This window comes from Nansenia antarctica, assembly GCF_963989245.1.
Source record: "Nansenia antarctica genome assembly, chromosome: 4".
Classification (NCBI taxonomy): Eukaryota; Metazoa; Chordata; class Actinopteri; order Argentiniformes; family Microstomatidae; genus Nansenia; species Nansenia antarctica.
Window position 1 is genome coordinate 48,046,851 of NC_137689.1, and position 15,000 is coordinate 48,061,850.

At 47.2% G+C, this 15,000-nt stretch overlaps 1 protein-coding gene across 1 annotated transcript in view; it reads right to left on the reverse strand.

Annotated features, from left to right (window-relative positions):
• Window positions 1-15,000, reverse strand: part of arhgef28a (Rho guanine nucleotide exchange factor (GEF) 28a) — a gene marked incomplete at both ends in the record, with an annotated part of 61,717 nt that overhangs the window by 19,667 nt on the left and 27,050 nt on the right. Inside the window, 14 exons of the mRNA XM_080529389.1 lie at window positions 586-840; window positions 1,055-1,172; window positions 1,294-1,419; window positions 2,426-2,676; window positions 6,242-6,382; window positions 6,523-6,638; window positions 6,971-7,109; window positions 7,306-7,366; window positions 7,726-7,781; window positions 10,492-10,624; window positions 10,980-11,078; window positions 11,861-11,984; window positions 12,957-13,058; window positions 14,638-14,680. Coding sequence (XP_080385515.1) covers window positions 586-840; window positions 1,055-1,172; window positions 1,294-1,419; window positions 2,426-2,676; window positions 6,242-6,382; window positions 6,523-6,638; window positions 6,971-7,109; window positions 7,306-7,366; window positions 7,726-7,781; window positions 10,492-10,624; window positions 10,980-11,078; window positions 11,861-11,984; window positions 12,957-13,058; window positions 14,638-14,680 — 1,764 coding nt within the window. The remainder of the gene's footprint in view (window positions 1-585; window positions 841-1,054; window positions 1,173-1,293; window positions 1,420-2,425; window positions 2,677-6,241; window positions 6,383-6,522; window positions 6,639-6,970; window positions 7,110-7,305; window positions 7,367-7,725; window positions 7,782-10,491; window positions 10,625-10,979; window positions 11,079-11,860; window positions 11,985-12,956; window positions 13,059-14,637; window positions 14,681-15,000) is intronic.

Here is a 15,000-nt window from a genome sequence, read left to right on the forward strand (position 1 = left end):
AGAAGCAGATGGCCACAAGGCAAGGCAAATGTATTTGTACAGCACATCATAATGCTTTACATAAAACATCAGATAAAATAACAATTAAAAGTGGAAAAGTAAAAAATAAATAAAAATAAAAGCCAAACAAAAGAAGTAAGATACAATAAGAACTTAAAATCAATGCATAAAAACAAATCAATCCGTTAAAAAAAAGCCTAGCCTAGCCTCAACAATGGATGATGATGGTCCAGTTCTGTTCTATCCTATAATAATAATAATAATAATAATTATTATTATTATTATTATTATTATTATTATAATACATTAGACTTATATAGCGCTTTTCTAGACACTCAAAGACGCTTTACAAACTGAAAAGATCGAGTAGTAATAGTAAAAAGAAACAAAAAAGAAATAAAAGAAAGTATAGGGGTCTAATTCATTTTTAGATGACAAAATCTAAATCTTAGTGTCTTTGTAGGACAATCTACTCTGTATACTGCACACCTAGATTTCAGGTGGAGAAGCGGCGAACAAGCGACGCCGGCGTCCTCTCTCTCTCGACCAGCATTTTTGGAAAAGTGTCCTACGAGTGTGTCTCACCTTTGAGTCGGCCCGTGGCGGTCTTCCACAGCAGCAGGCCCTGGTGTTTCAGCGCCCGCCCCGGCCCCAGCACGTCCTGCTTCCGGAAGGCGTGTCCATTCTTCAGCTTGGCCGAGCTGCGGTTCTCCATGCGGTTCAGGACGTCCTGCAACCTCTGACTCTGCTCGAACTCGCTGACGCTCAGGTCCACCGCCGCGATCACCTCCCGGATCTGAACCAACGCCCTGGACAAGTCTGCGTGCTCCTCTGTGTTCTCTGAGGGAGATGGGAGGAGGAGGAGGAGGAGGGGGGGGGGGGGGAGGAGGAGGAGGAGAGACGGTGAGGGTAATACTCAGGAACAATGATGCTGGAAGAAAGAGACCAACAAGTCGTACTGTGTTCGATATACAATGCAGGATTTTGTCTGAGACATTTCATGTCTGTGGTGTTTCGATCCGAACAGCAGAGGGCAGCAGAGAGCAAGACTGACCCTGGGTGTACTGTAGAATCCTCTCCAGCAACACTGGGTACTTTGTGATCCGCTGGGTCACCAGCAAGATGCATTCTGGGATCTCTCTCCTCCGCACCAAAGAGTTATTACTCTGTTGCTGCAACAACAACAAAACAACAAAACACATTTGTCATCTGTCATCAGTCATAAGCCATGATAGTGTAATATTCATATTGAGAATAACTAAAGGCCTCAGCAGTCTTCCAGGGCTCCAGTACCTTGATGAAGAGCTGGAATCTCTTATTCTGCTGCTGGAGCTCTTTGAAGAAGTTGACAGCAGCTGCGTGATGGCTGCAGAACTCCCCGTACACCTGTTTCATCCTCTCTGCGTTGTCTTGAGAAAACTGCAATCCGAATCAGACAATAACAACACAATCGATATCAGGAAATGAACGTCTTTTTTTACTCACACCTCACACTTCTCCTCTCTTCCTCTCCCTCTCTCTCCCCCCCTCTCCCTCCCTCCCTCCCTCTCCCTATCTCGATCCGCGTCCCTCCCTCCCTCCCCATCTCTCCCCCCCTTTCTCTCTCTCCCCCCTCCTCCCTATCTCCCTCTCTCTCTTCCTATCTCCCCTCTCCTCCCTATCTCCCTCTCTCTCTCTCTTCCTATCTCCCCTCCCTCCCTCCCTCTCTGTCTCCCCCCCTTCTCTCTCCCTATCTCCCTCCCTCTCTCCCTCCCTCCCTCCCTCCCTCCCTCTCTCTCCTTCCCCCTCCCTCCCTCCCTCCCTCTCTCCCTCCCTCCCTCCCTCTCCCTCCCTCCCTCCCTCCCTCCCTCCCTCCCTCCCTCTCTCCCTCCCTCCCTCCCTCCCTCCCTCTCTCCCTCCCTCTCTCTCTCTCTCTTCCTCCCTCTCCCCCCCCTCCCTCTCATGAAGAGGTGTCATCATGTCTCATTTTTGGCAGGCTTTTTAGACGTTCGGTCTTGGTCTTTTGGATGAAGATGCACATTTGGTTTTGGTCACATAAATCATTTCTGTCCTTCTTGGTTTTGGTCTGGTTTTGGTTGACGACGACCGGAGGCATTTGGGTCTGGTTTTGGCAGTGTGGTATTTGGTCTTTACAAAAACTCGACATAAACATTTTTTGTCAAGTTTTCCTCGATGACTAAGGCTAGACTAAAATGTTTGGGAGTTTTTTGTGGCCTGAAACGGCACAGGAATGTTTCGAGATTTTCGACAACTGGAACAGGACTGGAACAAAGAACGATGGAGGAGACTAGGGGTGTGACTAGAACTGGTGTGCATCTTCGTCTAAAGACTAAACACTAAGAGAAAGGTGACTAAAAAACGCCTGTCAAAATGAACTGCCTAGAAGAGTCACATGACAGGAAGTGTGGTGGTTGGTTGTTCTTACCTCTTGTAACAGGATGTCCCCTATGCTCTGGATGACGTAGTTCCTGTGGCCGTGGGGTTGGGCCGAGCTGTGCCGGCGTTCCCTCATGGCGTTGAAGAGGGCGTGGTGGAAGAGGAGGAGCTCGTCCAGGCAGGGGAAGACCCGCCCCACGGCGCCCGCGTCCAGCTGCACCTCCTCCCGCATGCCGCGCCGGAACACCTCGGCCATGATGCGCAGGGTCTGCAGATGGTGCATCTCCGTCTGCATCAACTCTGACACGCAGCAACGCCACACAACACACACACACACACACAGCACACACACAGCACACACACAAACACACAGCACACACACACGCACGTCTGTTACAACTAGCACCCACAGCTACATACAGACCTTACCTTACAGACCATACCTAAACCTTAAAGCGGGGTACACACATAAGGATTTTCAAAATCTTAACCGAAATCTTATCTGAGACAGACCCCACACATGAAGAAACAAAATCTTGGATTGATCAGCCTTGATCATGTTGTGTGTGGTGTGCGCCAATTTCCCCATTTCAGCACCCCACAGACATAAGTCCCAAAGAAAAGCACGGTGAGCTGCCTAAACGACTACCGCCCGGTGGCACTCACACCAATCATCATGAAGTGCTTCGAGAAACTAGTCCGGGCCCACATACTCACACGCCTCCCGCCCAACCTGGATCCATACCAGTTCGCCTACAGAGCCCACAGGTCCACAGAGGACGCCATCGCGACGACTCTCCACGCCACTCTATCCCACCTGGAGAGGGGAAACAGCTACGCGAGACTGCTCTTCGTGGACTTCAGCTCCGCCTTCAACACCATCCTTCCAGACAGGCTAGTGACCAAACTACTAGACCTGGGTCTATCACACTCTATATGTGCGTGGATCAAGGACTTCCTGACCGACCGCCCCCAGAGGGTGCGGGTGGGCCCCCACACCTCCACAGCCCTCAGCCTCAGCACTGGGTCCCCCCAGGGCTGCGTGCTAAGCCCCATCCTCTACAACCTCTACACCTACGACTTCACCCCCGTCCACCCCAGCAACTACATCGTAAAGTTTGCAGACGACACCACCGTGGTGGGATGTATCTCGGGGGGGGACGAGGCGGCGTACAGGGATGAGGTAGAGCAACTGAGCAAGCTGTGCAAGGTTAACAACCTGCTGCTGAACAAGTCAAAGACCCAGGAAATCATCGTAGACTTCAGGAGGAAAAAGTCCGAGATCCAGCCCCTGCTCATCGACGGAGAGAGCGTGGAGAGAGTCTCAACCCTCCGATTCCTGGGACATCACATGCGGGATGACCTGACCTGGAAGGACAACACAAAAGGCACCATCAAGAGGGCACAACAGCGGCTATACACCCTGAGATGCCTCAGGAAGGAACACAGCAAGCAGGAGATACTGGTGACCTTTTACCGCGGCGCAGTGGAGAGCATCCTCACCTACGGCATCTGTAACTGGTTCTCCAGCTGCACAACAGCGGAGAGAAATGCGCTACAGAGAGTCGTGAGAACAGCACAGAAGATCACCGGCGCCCCCCTCCCCTCTCTGGAAGAGCTGTACAACACACGCTGTCACAGGAAGGCCTCCAAGATCTCCAGGGACCCGACCCACCCTGGGCACGTACACTTTACCAGGCTGCCCTCGAAAAGGCGATTCAGGACCCTGGCCGCTAAGACAAACAGACTGAAGAACAGCTTCTACCACAGGGCCGTCCAGGCCCTGAACACAGCAAAGACCTAAGTTCTGGGCCCTGGACAGTCTGGACGGATTGTATGGCAGCTGCTGGACTGAAAAAATCAGGTGTAGTGCTGAGGCACAAACATGTACATTTCAAGCCTGCAAACTGTGACACTTTAAATAACGTGAAACAATACTATTGTGCAATATGACAACCCTAGTCGTCTATCTGTACAGTATAGTACAGTGGATTGTGTACATAGCCTTTATTTATGTAAACCAGCTCCTTCCCTTCTTGTGATTTTTTTTAAAGTGTATTTTATTTTATTTTCCTTTCCTAACACCAGGGGAGCCACCCCTCCTAAATTTCGTTGTTTGGTACCTGTACTGTAGCAATGACAATAAAGTCCATTCATTCATTCATTCATTCATTCATTCATTCATAAAGATTTTCGTTACGACAGACTTCAAACTCTCTAGAGTCTCGTTCCCCAAGCCAGAAATCTCGCGTGAACCCATCCTTTTAATATTGCCTTTATGGATATGATTTTGTTTGTGGTTTCTTTTCTCTTATTGACATGCATTAAGTGTTCCTTGATGTTTATTTGAAACATAAATATTGACGGGAGTGGAACTCTGTACAAGCCTTCTGGGCTTCGTTCCCTCCTTGCACAATGTCTTGTGTGCTAAATAAATAAACTAAACTAAATTACAAAATGATTAAATTAAGATTATATAATGATTAAAGCACTTTGAGCCGCAACGTTTGCAGGAAAAGCGCTATACAAATAAAGTTATTATTATTATTATCTAACGTAGTACCCTGACTGACCTGTACGAGACAACCATGTGCGACAGGGCAAATAAAGTGCCGAATAACGAAAAGAAGAAGTCAGCTCGCTTCTTGATTGGCGAGCAGGGTTGCCAGATGGGAATGACATTTTCCACTCTAACCACAGTCTAAAACCGCTAATTCCACCAAACAATCTGGCAACCCTATGATTTCTGCTCGTAATTATTGAACACATTTCACATTTACGATTGCCGGCCACGCCCATTTTCCGAGCAGGTTGTCGGGAGAGTTGATTGCACAATTGAAGAGAGTTGACTCTTAACACACCTCACACCACAGGATTTTGTTATAGGAAAATGTTAAGATCCATCTGATAATCGGGCGTTTTCTGTCGTTTTCAGACTACCTAAACCTTAAGACTACCTCAACCTTAAGACTACCTCAACCTTAAGACTACCTAAACCTTAAGACTACCCAAAACCTTAAGACTACTTAAACCTTAAGACTACCTAAACCTTAAGACTACCTAAATCTTAAGACTACCCAAAACCTTAAGACTACTTAAACCTTAAGACTACCTAAACCTTAAGACTACCTAAATCTTAAGACTACCTAAACCTTAAGACTACCTAAACCTTAAGACTACCAAAATCTTAAGCTCACAGCCACTTCACCAATGGCGCTTTTCCATTGACCAGACCGGTACGGCACGCATTTGTATCCTACCCGTACCATACCATTGACCAATCAACGGTCTGCAGCGTCACACGTCACACACAGCCTAGCACGGATAGTACCTTTCGCTCCTAGTCAGGAAGGGTAGCTAAAATCAGTACGGGTACGACGGGCCGGTACGGCTCGGTACAGCTCGGTTGGCAGTGGAGAAAGCAAAACAAACCGGGGCTCACACGGTACAGTACGGTAGTGGAAAAGCGCCATACTTGAACTACTGTATCTATTTTTTTTACTAGTTGTACTGCTGTGTATCCTGTCTTATTTGTCACTCATATCCTGTACTACGTATTGTCACTTTTTTATCTTGAATTATGCCTGTTGCCTTATTGTCTTGTGCTGCAATGTCAGGAACCGAAGCCTAAGGATTTTACTCTCTTACACTTGTGTAAATGTGACGTAACAATAAAACTTGAAACTTGAAACTTGAACCTTCTCTGGTCAGTAGTTCATCCTAGACATTTCACCAGGGCCAAAGGAGGCTGGTACAGTACATCATCACCACCACAAACACCAGAGAGGTTGAGTCCTGGACCTCATCATTGACTGTGGTTCATTAGACATAAAAGCCCACTGATCTGAGACCAGCTTTAGCTCACCGTAGATGACATCCTGCCTCTTGACCAGGCGCTTGTCCTGCGTCTTACAGAACTTGTGCTCGACCGTGAGACTCCACGACTCGGCCTCGTAGTCCAAAGCGTCAGCGTCCAAGTCGCTATGGAGACAGGCGTCCACACAGTCTACAGGCGGGGGGGGGGGGGGGGCAACAAACAGAACCCACAGTGATTCTTTTTTCAATGACGCCTTAGATAAAAAAGGATTATTCAGGAATTAATCAGTGTCTGGGCTTGTGCCCTCTGGGCTCCCGTCCCTGTCTCACCTTCTCCTAGGGAAGAGTCCGTGGACGTGGAGGACTCAGTGGTCTGCAGGAGCTCCTCTGATTGGCCGGGAACCCTCCAGCTGTCAGACTCCGCCTCTGGACTCTCACTGAGTCTGCTGGGGAAGGGAGGATATGGCCCATAAATTATGGGCCATAATGCACTATACCATACAGTGGTAAGGACCAAGTGTCTGTGTCGGATATATCGTTTTTAACCTTTATTTAACCAGGAGGTCCCTTGAGATTAAAATCTCATTTTCGAGGGAGACCTGGCCAAGATAGCACACCAGTACAAGTACAAGTTTACAACATTGGAGAATAAAGCATAATAAATAACAGACAATAACCGAGAAAAATATGATCAAATCCATCTTAAGAGTATCAATTGTATGTGTGCAATGCTGTAGAAGTCAAGAGACAGAGGGGAGGGGAGGGGGTGGGTGCTCACCTGTCTGTGGCAGAAGGGACACTCCTGGAGACGGGGCTGGGGAGGGGGGCGAGGTCCCTCCTGTCCCTGGAGGTCATCACAGGCAGGGAGGTGGAGGTGGGGATCACACACAGAGAGGGGCTGTCTCTCACTGTGAAATCTAATAGGCGAGGAGGGGAAGACAGAGAGGATGGGGGGGAGAGGAGGTGAAGAGGAGATTGAGTTATGGTTCACATCCCGGTCCACAGGGGGAATGTTAATGGTCTAGGCAGGTCAGCCACTGGGTCCATCAGAGGAGGAAAAACAAAGAGAGCGTGGGAGAGTTTGATCTTTGAACCGTGTGATGCAACACTCACTCTGCGGGAGGGATGCAGTCCTGTTCTTCACCATGGTAACCGCATACTTATCCTGAAGTTTCTGGAGTTGAAAAAAAAAACACTAGAACAGCCGTGCCTTTTTTACCTACTATAAGAGCCAAATGACCATAGTCTTTACATGGAAAGCTGCTATTTACACACAACGACCACTAGTTGGCCGTCTTGTGAATTAGCCCGCCTCCTACACAGAAAAACTGCAAAATAGCTTTATACTAGCTTATCCTGATGTGATTTTGAAAATGTAAGGATACTGGGTGGTAGAACACACATATCTAGGAAAAGTCATGAAAGGAGGGTCCTAAAATGTTAATTTTAAAAATGATCCCACCCATGGCTGTTCTAGTGTTAACACGACCCCCCCCCCCCATGTGGATGTCTCTGGGTCAGGTGGAAACTCACCTTCAGACATGGGGGAGCAGCCTCCCTGCAGCCCTTATGGACCATGACGGTACAGCCTGGGAGAGAACAGGACAGATCAAGACCGGTCCAAACCAGACTGGAGACAGAAGACTAGAGTGTTATGGAACGAGAAGCCGTGGTATATCGTGGATATCGGCACAGCTAACGGGGTGGTTAGGCACGACGCGAAGCGGAGTGCAGTTTCACCCCCTAGCCGTGCCGATATCCACGATATACTACGGCTTCTCGTTCCATAACGCTTTTATACAACGGTTACCACATTTATCTATTAATATTTCACAAAAGAATGACAAGACAAGCTTTTAATTAATGTATTTTGAGATTGAGATTGAGATTGAGATAACGTTTATTGCCACTATGCATTACACATATAGGAATTTGCTTCGTCACCACAGCAAGTGCGTTTATACTTTTTTCACATGTCAAAAAAGAGTTTTTTTACAGTGAGTCCAGTTCAGTCCTGGGCAGACTTGGGGGCGGGGGGGGGGGGGGGAAGCCAGAGTCATTTAGCAGCCTGGCGGCTGAGGGGTAGAAGCTGAGCCTGTGGCGGGCCTTCAGTGCCTTAGGCAGCCGCAACCTTCTTCCAGAGGGAAGCAGGGTGAGGAGGCCGTGGCCGGGGTGGAAGGGGTCTGCCATGATCTTCCTTGCCCTCCTCAGAGCCCTGGTGTCATGCAGGGAGTTGAGGGAGGGCAAGGGGCAGCCGATCACCCTCTCTGCTGAACGTAGCACCCGCTGCAACTTGGCCTTGTCCTTGGTCGTTGCAGCAGGGAACCAGGTGATGATGGAGTGGGTGAGGATGGACTCTATGATGGCCGTGTAGAACTGGACCATCATGGACCTCGGCAGCCTGAGTTTCCTCAGCTGCCGGAGGAAGAACATCCTCTTCTGGGCCTTCTTTGTGAGGGCCTCGGTGTTCTGCTCCCACTTTAGGTCCCGGGAGATGGTCATGCCTAGAAAGCGGCATGACTCCACGGAGGCCACCGGGGTACCTCCCAGCGTGATGGGAGGGGGCAGGGCTGCTTTCCTTCGGAAGTCCACCACTTTTAATGGAACTATGTTTTATTGTAAGTGTATTCATCCGCTGAACAGTTGTTTATCGGTTACTAAGCAACGGTAAGAATGTAACTTCGATAACGGTAATTTATGGTAACAGTTAGTTCCGACCAAGTAATTTGATTCGACAAGAGGCATTCCATGAGTGCCGATATACAGTATAACAGCACTGGGACTTTTAACTATATGTATCACTCCGCCGCACAGGTGTTCTATTAAATGACCGTTAATTAGACTACATTAACGGTCGTTATCTATCAGATTATCTATCAGTGTGTTGGTTTCAAACAAAGATGGATATATTTCCAAATATAACATTTGAGTTAAATTATGAATGGTCATCAAAAGAGGACGAATGTGTTTTGCAGGTCTGAAAGCTACAAAGTTACTGGAGACCATCCACCGAGAACAGGAAACGATGGAGCAATGTGCTAACTGATGTCAACTCGTCTGAATCGCATCCACACATTTACCACCAAATCGACTGTCAACCGAGTCATATTTCACTGGTTGCACAATAAATGGAAACGTACAAATAAATGTACACGACACAAAGTAGCTAGCCTGCGGATGTTTGTGTTCAGGTTACTAGGCAACAGTCCAGTTGTGGTACAGTTGCGGAACAATTTTTTGTTGGTGGAGCCAAAATAAATAATTAAATAAACAAACAAATCATAATCTGTTGTTGCTTATTACTGTTAACTAATAAATTGCGCTGTAGAACTGTTGTATAAAAGCATCACACTCAAGGTTGTGCTGTTACAAGATACTAATATATTGCTTAAATATACAAACGCGGAGTAATATGAAAAGATGTGTCAACATTCCATTTAACATTCCATTTATCATGGATATCAGCACGGCTGGAACGCAAACTGACCAATAGAGACAATGGACCAGATCTATCCGTTGTATAAACTGTTAAAAATGTTATACACTGATACTGTATCTTCCAAGTTCATGCACAGTATGTTACAGTACCAGTCAAACGTTTGGACACACTTCCCCATTCAATTGAATGTATGATGTCATAAAAAAAAAATATATATATATAAGATTTTTTATTCAAATATAGAAGATGTCATGTACAGTACATTGAAAAAAGCATGAATATTATATCGGTTTTTCTGTTTTTCTCCCTCCCCTCCACCCAGATGTATGATGTATTGAGTGAAATTCATATTCATATTTTTTCCATCAATATATAGAAGGTTTAACATGTCATTCATTTCTCACGGATGTACTGTGCAGCTATAAGCAGCACTCGAGTTGAGGGGGGTTGAGGGGGGATGGCATCCCCCCTGAAATAAAAACGGTCAAAATCATCCCCCTTCTAAAACTGCCATCCCCCCTTTCCATCCCTTATGTCATTTTATCAATGAACGTGGTATTACTGCTATTTCAACATTTAGTTTTGCGCATATTGAGTAAAATACTGTGGGCGAGGGGGCACGCACAAATGCAATGACATGTTTACCAAGTCACTGACACTGAAGTCACTGGCGCTGTGGGGATGCTATAATTGTCCCCATATGATCAAATCCACAATCCCCCCTGATTTTCTTTTACAACTTGAGTACTGTCTATAAGACATCACTGACACAAACTGTCGGTGGCGTTGAGGAAACACCTGATTAGTTTGTTTGTTTATTGAGTTGGGTTTCTGGTGGTCTCTGAGAGAGTGTTACTTACTGGAGCAGTGCAGGAGGTCCTTCCCAGAAGCAGGTTTGTCACAGACCAGACAGACGGTGGGTCCCACGCAGGACCCCGAGGAGAAGCGGTGGCCGTTCAGCTGTCTGTCCTTCCCCTCTCTCTCCTTCCCCTTCTGCCACAGCCAAGGTGGAGACATCACAGCCTTAGACAAGCCTGTTTGGTGCACACCGGCTACAACTACCAAGCTAGCTAGCCGTACAGATTGACATTTCAACCCTATAGGCGAGATAAAACGCCGAAAACGCAATCAGGTTAGGTATACAGTACACTCTTGCCTCGAAGTGTAGAATAAACACATACACACTCACACACACACTCACACACACACACACACACTCACACACACAGATTTAAGCCGACTGAGTGAGTAAGCTCCCCTGTCGTTCTCCGACACGTTTTATATTCCTGTGTCAAGGAAATGGAACATTCCACAAACAACAAGGGGTTTTCCATTGTCAAAACGTCACCAACAACGTCACCAACAAACGCTTAATCACCAACGGGTGTTTCAGGTCTCTGAGTTTGACCTTGTCGTGGTTTCCCATAAACCTGTCCTGGTTTCCCTTCTGGACAGCATATTCAGAGACCAAAGAGAACAGGACTAGAAGCGACAGGAAGCCTTGTTTTAAGATATGACTTTACAGCTCTTGAATCTGAATTCCACATAGATTTGAACTGGAGTGTTTAACTGGAGACCACAAAGCCTGGTGACAGACCCAGACAAAGCCGACACTTCGACTGAACTGCTCTCTACTGACCATGCTTTTTTAGTCCAGTAGGCGTATCACTCTGTGTGTGTGTTTGAGTGTGTGTTTGAGTGTGTGTGTGTGTGTGTGTGTGTGTGTGTGTGTGTGTGTGTGTGCATGTCTGTGTGTGTGTGTGTGTGTGTGTGTGTGTGTCTGTGTGTGTGTGTTTACCTTGTTCTTGTTGCATGTGCATGTATGTGTGTGTGTGTGTGTGTGTGTGTGGTGTGTCTGTGTGTGTGTTTACCTTGTTCTTGTTGCGTGTGCATGTCTGTGTGTGTGTGTGTGTGTGTGTGTGTGTGAGTGTGTGTGTGTGTGCGTGTTTACCTTGTTCTTGTTGCGTGTGCATGTCTGTGTGTGTGTGTATGTGTGTGTGTGTGTGTGTGTGTGTGTGTGAGTGTGTGTATGTGTGTGTGTGTGTGTGTGTGTGTGTGTGTGTGTGTGTGTGTGTGTGAGTGCGTGTGTGTGTGTGTTTACCTTGTTCTTGTTGCGTGTGCATGTCTGTGTGTGTGTGTATGTGTGTGTGTGTGTGTGTGTGTTCACCTTGTTCTTGTTGCGTGTGCATGTCTGTGTGTGTATGTGTGTGTGTGTGTGTGTGTGTTCACCTTGTTCTTGTTGCGTGTGCTGGACATCCTGCTCTTCAGGAAGCTGAAGGTGCGAATCACCTTGTACTTCTCTGACTCCACCTTGGAGGGGATGTTGTACTTGTCCCACTCCTCCTCCTCCATCCTGGACACAGAGACACCAGCGGTCAGCCACGCCCACACAGAGACACCAGTGTTCAGCCACGCCCACGTCCACAGTGAAGGAGGGCTGTATACTTTGCGTACGTCCGTTTGTTAGTTCCATAATTGCAGCCGTACTGAACATCACTCATGCAGGGTCTTTCTGCAGACCCACAGTATGTTAATCATTAGTCATAGCGGTTGTCAAAGATTTGGAGTGTGAGTGTGTGTGTGTGTGTGTGTGTGTGTGTGTGTGTGTGTGTGTGTGTGTGTGTGTGTGTGCATGTGTGCGTGTGTGTATGTGTGTGTGTGCTCACTGTCCGCCGTTCACCGAGAACCCAAGCTCTGTCTTCTCAGGTCGAAATGACCTTCGACCTGCGGAGGCCTCCCCTCAGATCTCCCTGACTGAACACAGAGTTCTATCTGAGCGGCCTCATCCATTTGTCTTGACTAAGTAGCAGGCGTCTGTTGTTAGCTTTGTGTCGCATGTTCGCTATCCCTGCCAGTTTAAACTAACCAATCGTGTTTAGTCTGATGCTGTACGTTATATATGGTAAGTGTGTGTCTCCTTTTTTATGTGTCCTCATATCAAAATCTCAAAACACACGTACGCATGCACACACGCGCACGCACACGCACATGCACATGCGCACACACACACACACACATACACGGCGGTGCAGCGCTGCTTGACAAGGGTGTGTGCCAACTTATCGAACACGTCGTCAAGCATGGTTAATTGACATTGTCATACTAGGTTCGATCTTAGGGAGGGGTTAATGGTGATTCCAGCCAGAGTGCATTGTGGGTACTGTTGTGTTGTTAAATGGGGGTTGTTGTTTTTTTCCGATGACAAGAACGACGCAGGAGGTTAGTGGTTAGCGGACTAGTTGGCACAAGGGGGATGTTAAGGCTAGGGCTAGTGATGCCGGGGGAGGGGGGAGGGGGGGGGGGGGGGGCAGCGATGCCCACGTACTCTTTGAGGAACTCTGTGAGGGTAAGGTGGTGGAGGGACTCTGCCAGCCCGACGCTGCCCTCGTCATCAGCTGACTGGGCGCGCTTACGGAACCTGATTTCCCTATGGGGTCACAACATACACACGTCACTGACACACACTGTAACACACGCACACACACACACACACACTGTAACACACGCACGCACACACACACACACACACACACTGTAACACACGCAGGCACACACACACACACACACTGTAACACACGCACGCACACACACACACACACACACTGTAACACACACACGCACACACACACACACACACACACTGTAACACACGCACGCACACACACACACACACACTGTAACACACGCACACACGCACACACACACACTGTAACACACGCACGCACACACACACACACACACACTGTAACACACACGCACACACACACTCACACACACACAGACATTCAAAGGGGCCAGGAAACACACACTCAAGCATATATTACACACACACACACACACACACACACACAGACACACACACACACACATACATTCACAGGGGCCAGGAAACACACACTCAAGCATACATTACACACATACACACACACACACACACACACACACACACATGCAAGTGTGGGCGGTAACAATCTGGGAGATTCTGGTTGCTGCTTTGGCCAACTTCTACAGTGTTGTTGAAATTCAGAACTAGCAAGGCAGTTAGTCGTCATCCAACTGAGAAGGCTTTCTCTCGCATCACCCCCAATCTCAATTGGATATGGACTGACACGATCCTCCATATTCATCACACCCTATTCCCTCTAGGAGGAGCTGTTGTGCTTCGTCTGTGTCTAACAAGGACATTTCAACAGTGGAATGAATGAGGGGAGAGGACAAAAGCAGTTGGCATGGTTCCTAAAAGCATCTTGTAGAGAAAGGGGCTGAGTGAAGCAGGAAGTTAAAAGGATGTATTTGGTCTTTGTTCATCTCTTTTCTTCTAGAGAAATGCAGAGCCTAAACCAATCCTGTTGAACAGCAACCACTGACAGGCACCATATTTGGAATATGACTATAGCATGCAATACTGCATGCTTTGGGTGTGTATGGGTACAGTACTCAAAGGTCCTATCAGGTTAATTCTATGATACCTCTGTCAATGATTGACCTCAATTAATTGGGGTTTAATATGCGTGGGTTTGAAGCATTGCTGATATGGGTGAGTCACTACCTGTGGTAAAAGGGTAAAAAGGGCCCTCTGTTGACCTAAAAACAAATCTTTATAAGAACAAAAGACCTTGAAAAAACAACAACAATGAACTTCACAACAGAGGGCTCTCTGTCACCAAGCAACCAAGTCGTCATGGTGACCTTATATGCTACTCCAAGGCCTGAGAATTGTCCAATGAGGAACAATACAGTTACACACCTCCATTACAGAAGAGTACAGCAGACAAATATTATATACAAGTACAGAATTACAACAAATGACCTTGACACCTGTCATTTCAAAGGCTTGTCTTCCTGTGACATTGAGCTACTGTATGATGATGTCAGAACACATCGACAACTGTAGGAAACTGAATGAATATCCCTTGTTTGGTTAAAAGATTCATGATTGCGACAGTACGATCCATGAGGCCTTGCAAAACACACAAACAAAGACAACGCGTCAGTTGGATACATACCTTTTGTCTTGTGTCTGCTCTGATAGACTGGAGGCTCTGAACTCTGTGGAGAGTCAGACAGAAGAGAAACCGTCACAGAGAAACCGTGTCAGACGACAAACAACATCGTCAGATATCATCAACACCTAGCACCTCAGAGTTCAGAGGCCAACGACGATTATGAAAAGGATTTCCCTCCCCACATGAAGCCAATAAGGGTGAACTTGAAAACCAGATGCAAACAAATCTTAATCATCATCCTTTTTATTTGCGTCAGTAATTAGAATTCCAAAGTAAGTATTTGATGACTTTGCCTGAGAATGAGCTGTAATCAGTCACTAGAGGATGCGGCGAACTATCCACTGTCTTGGGGGTCAATTTGAT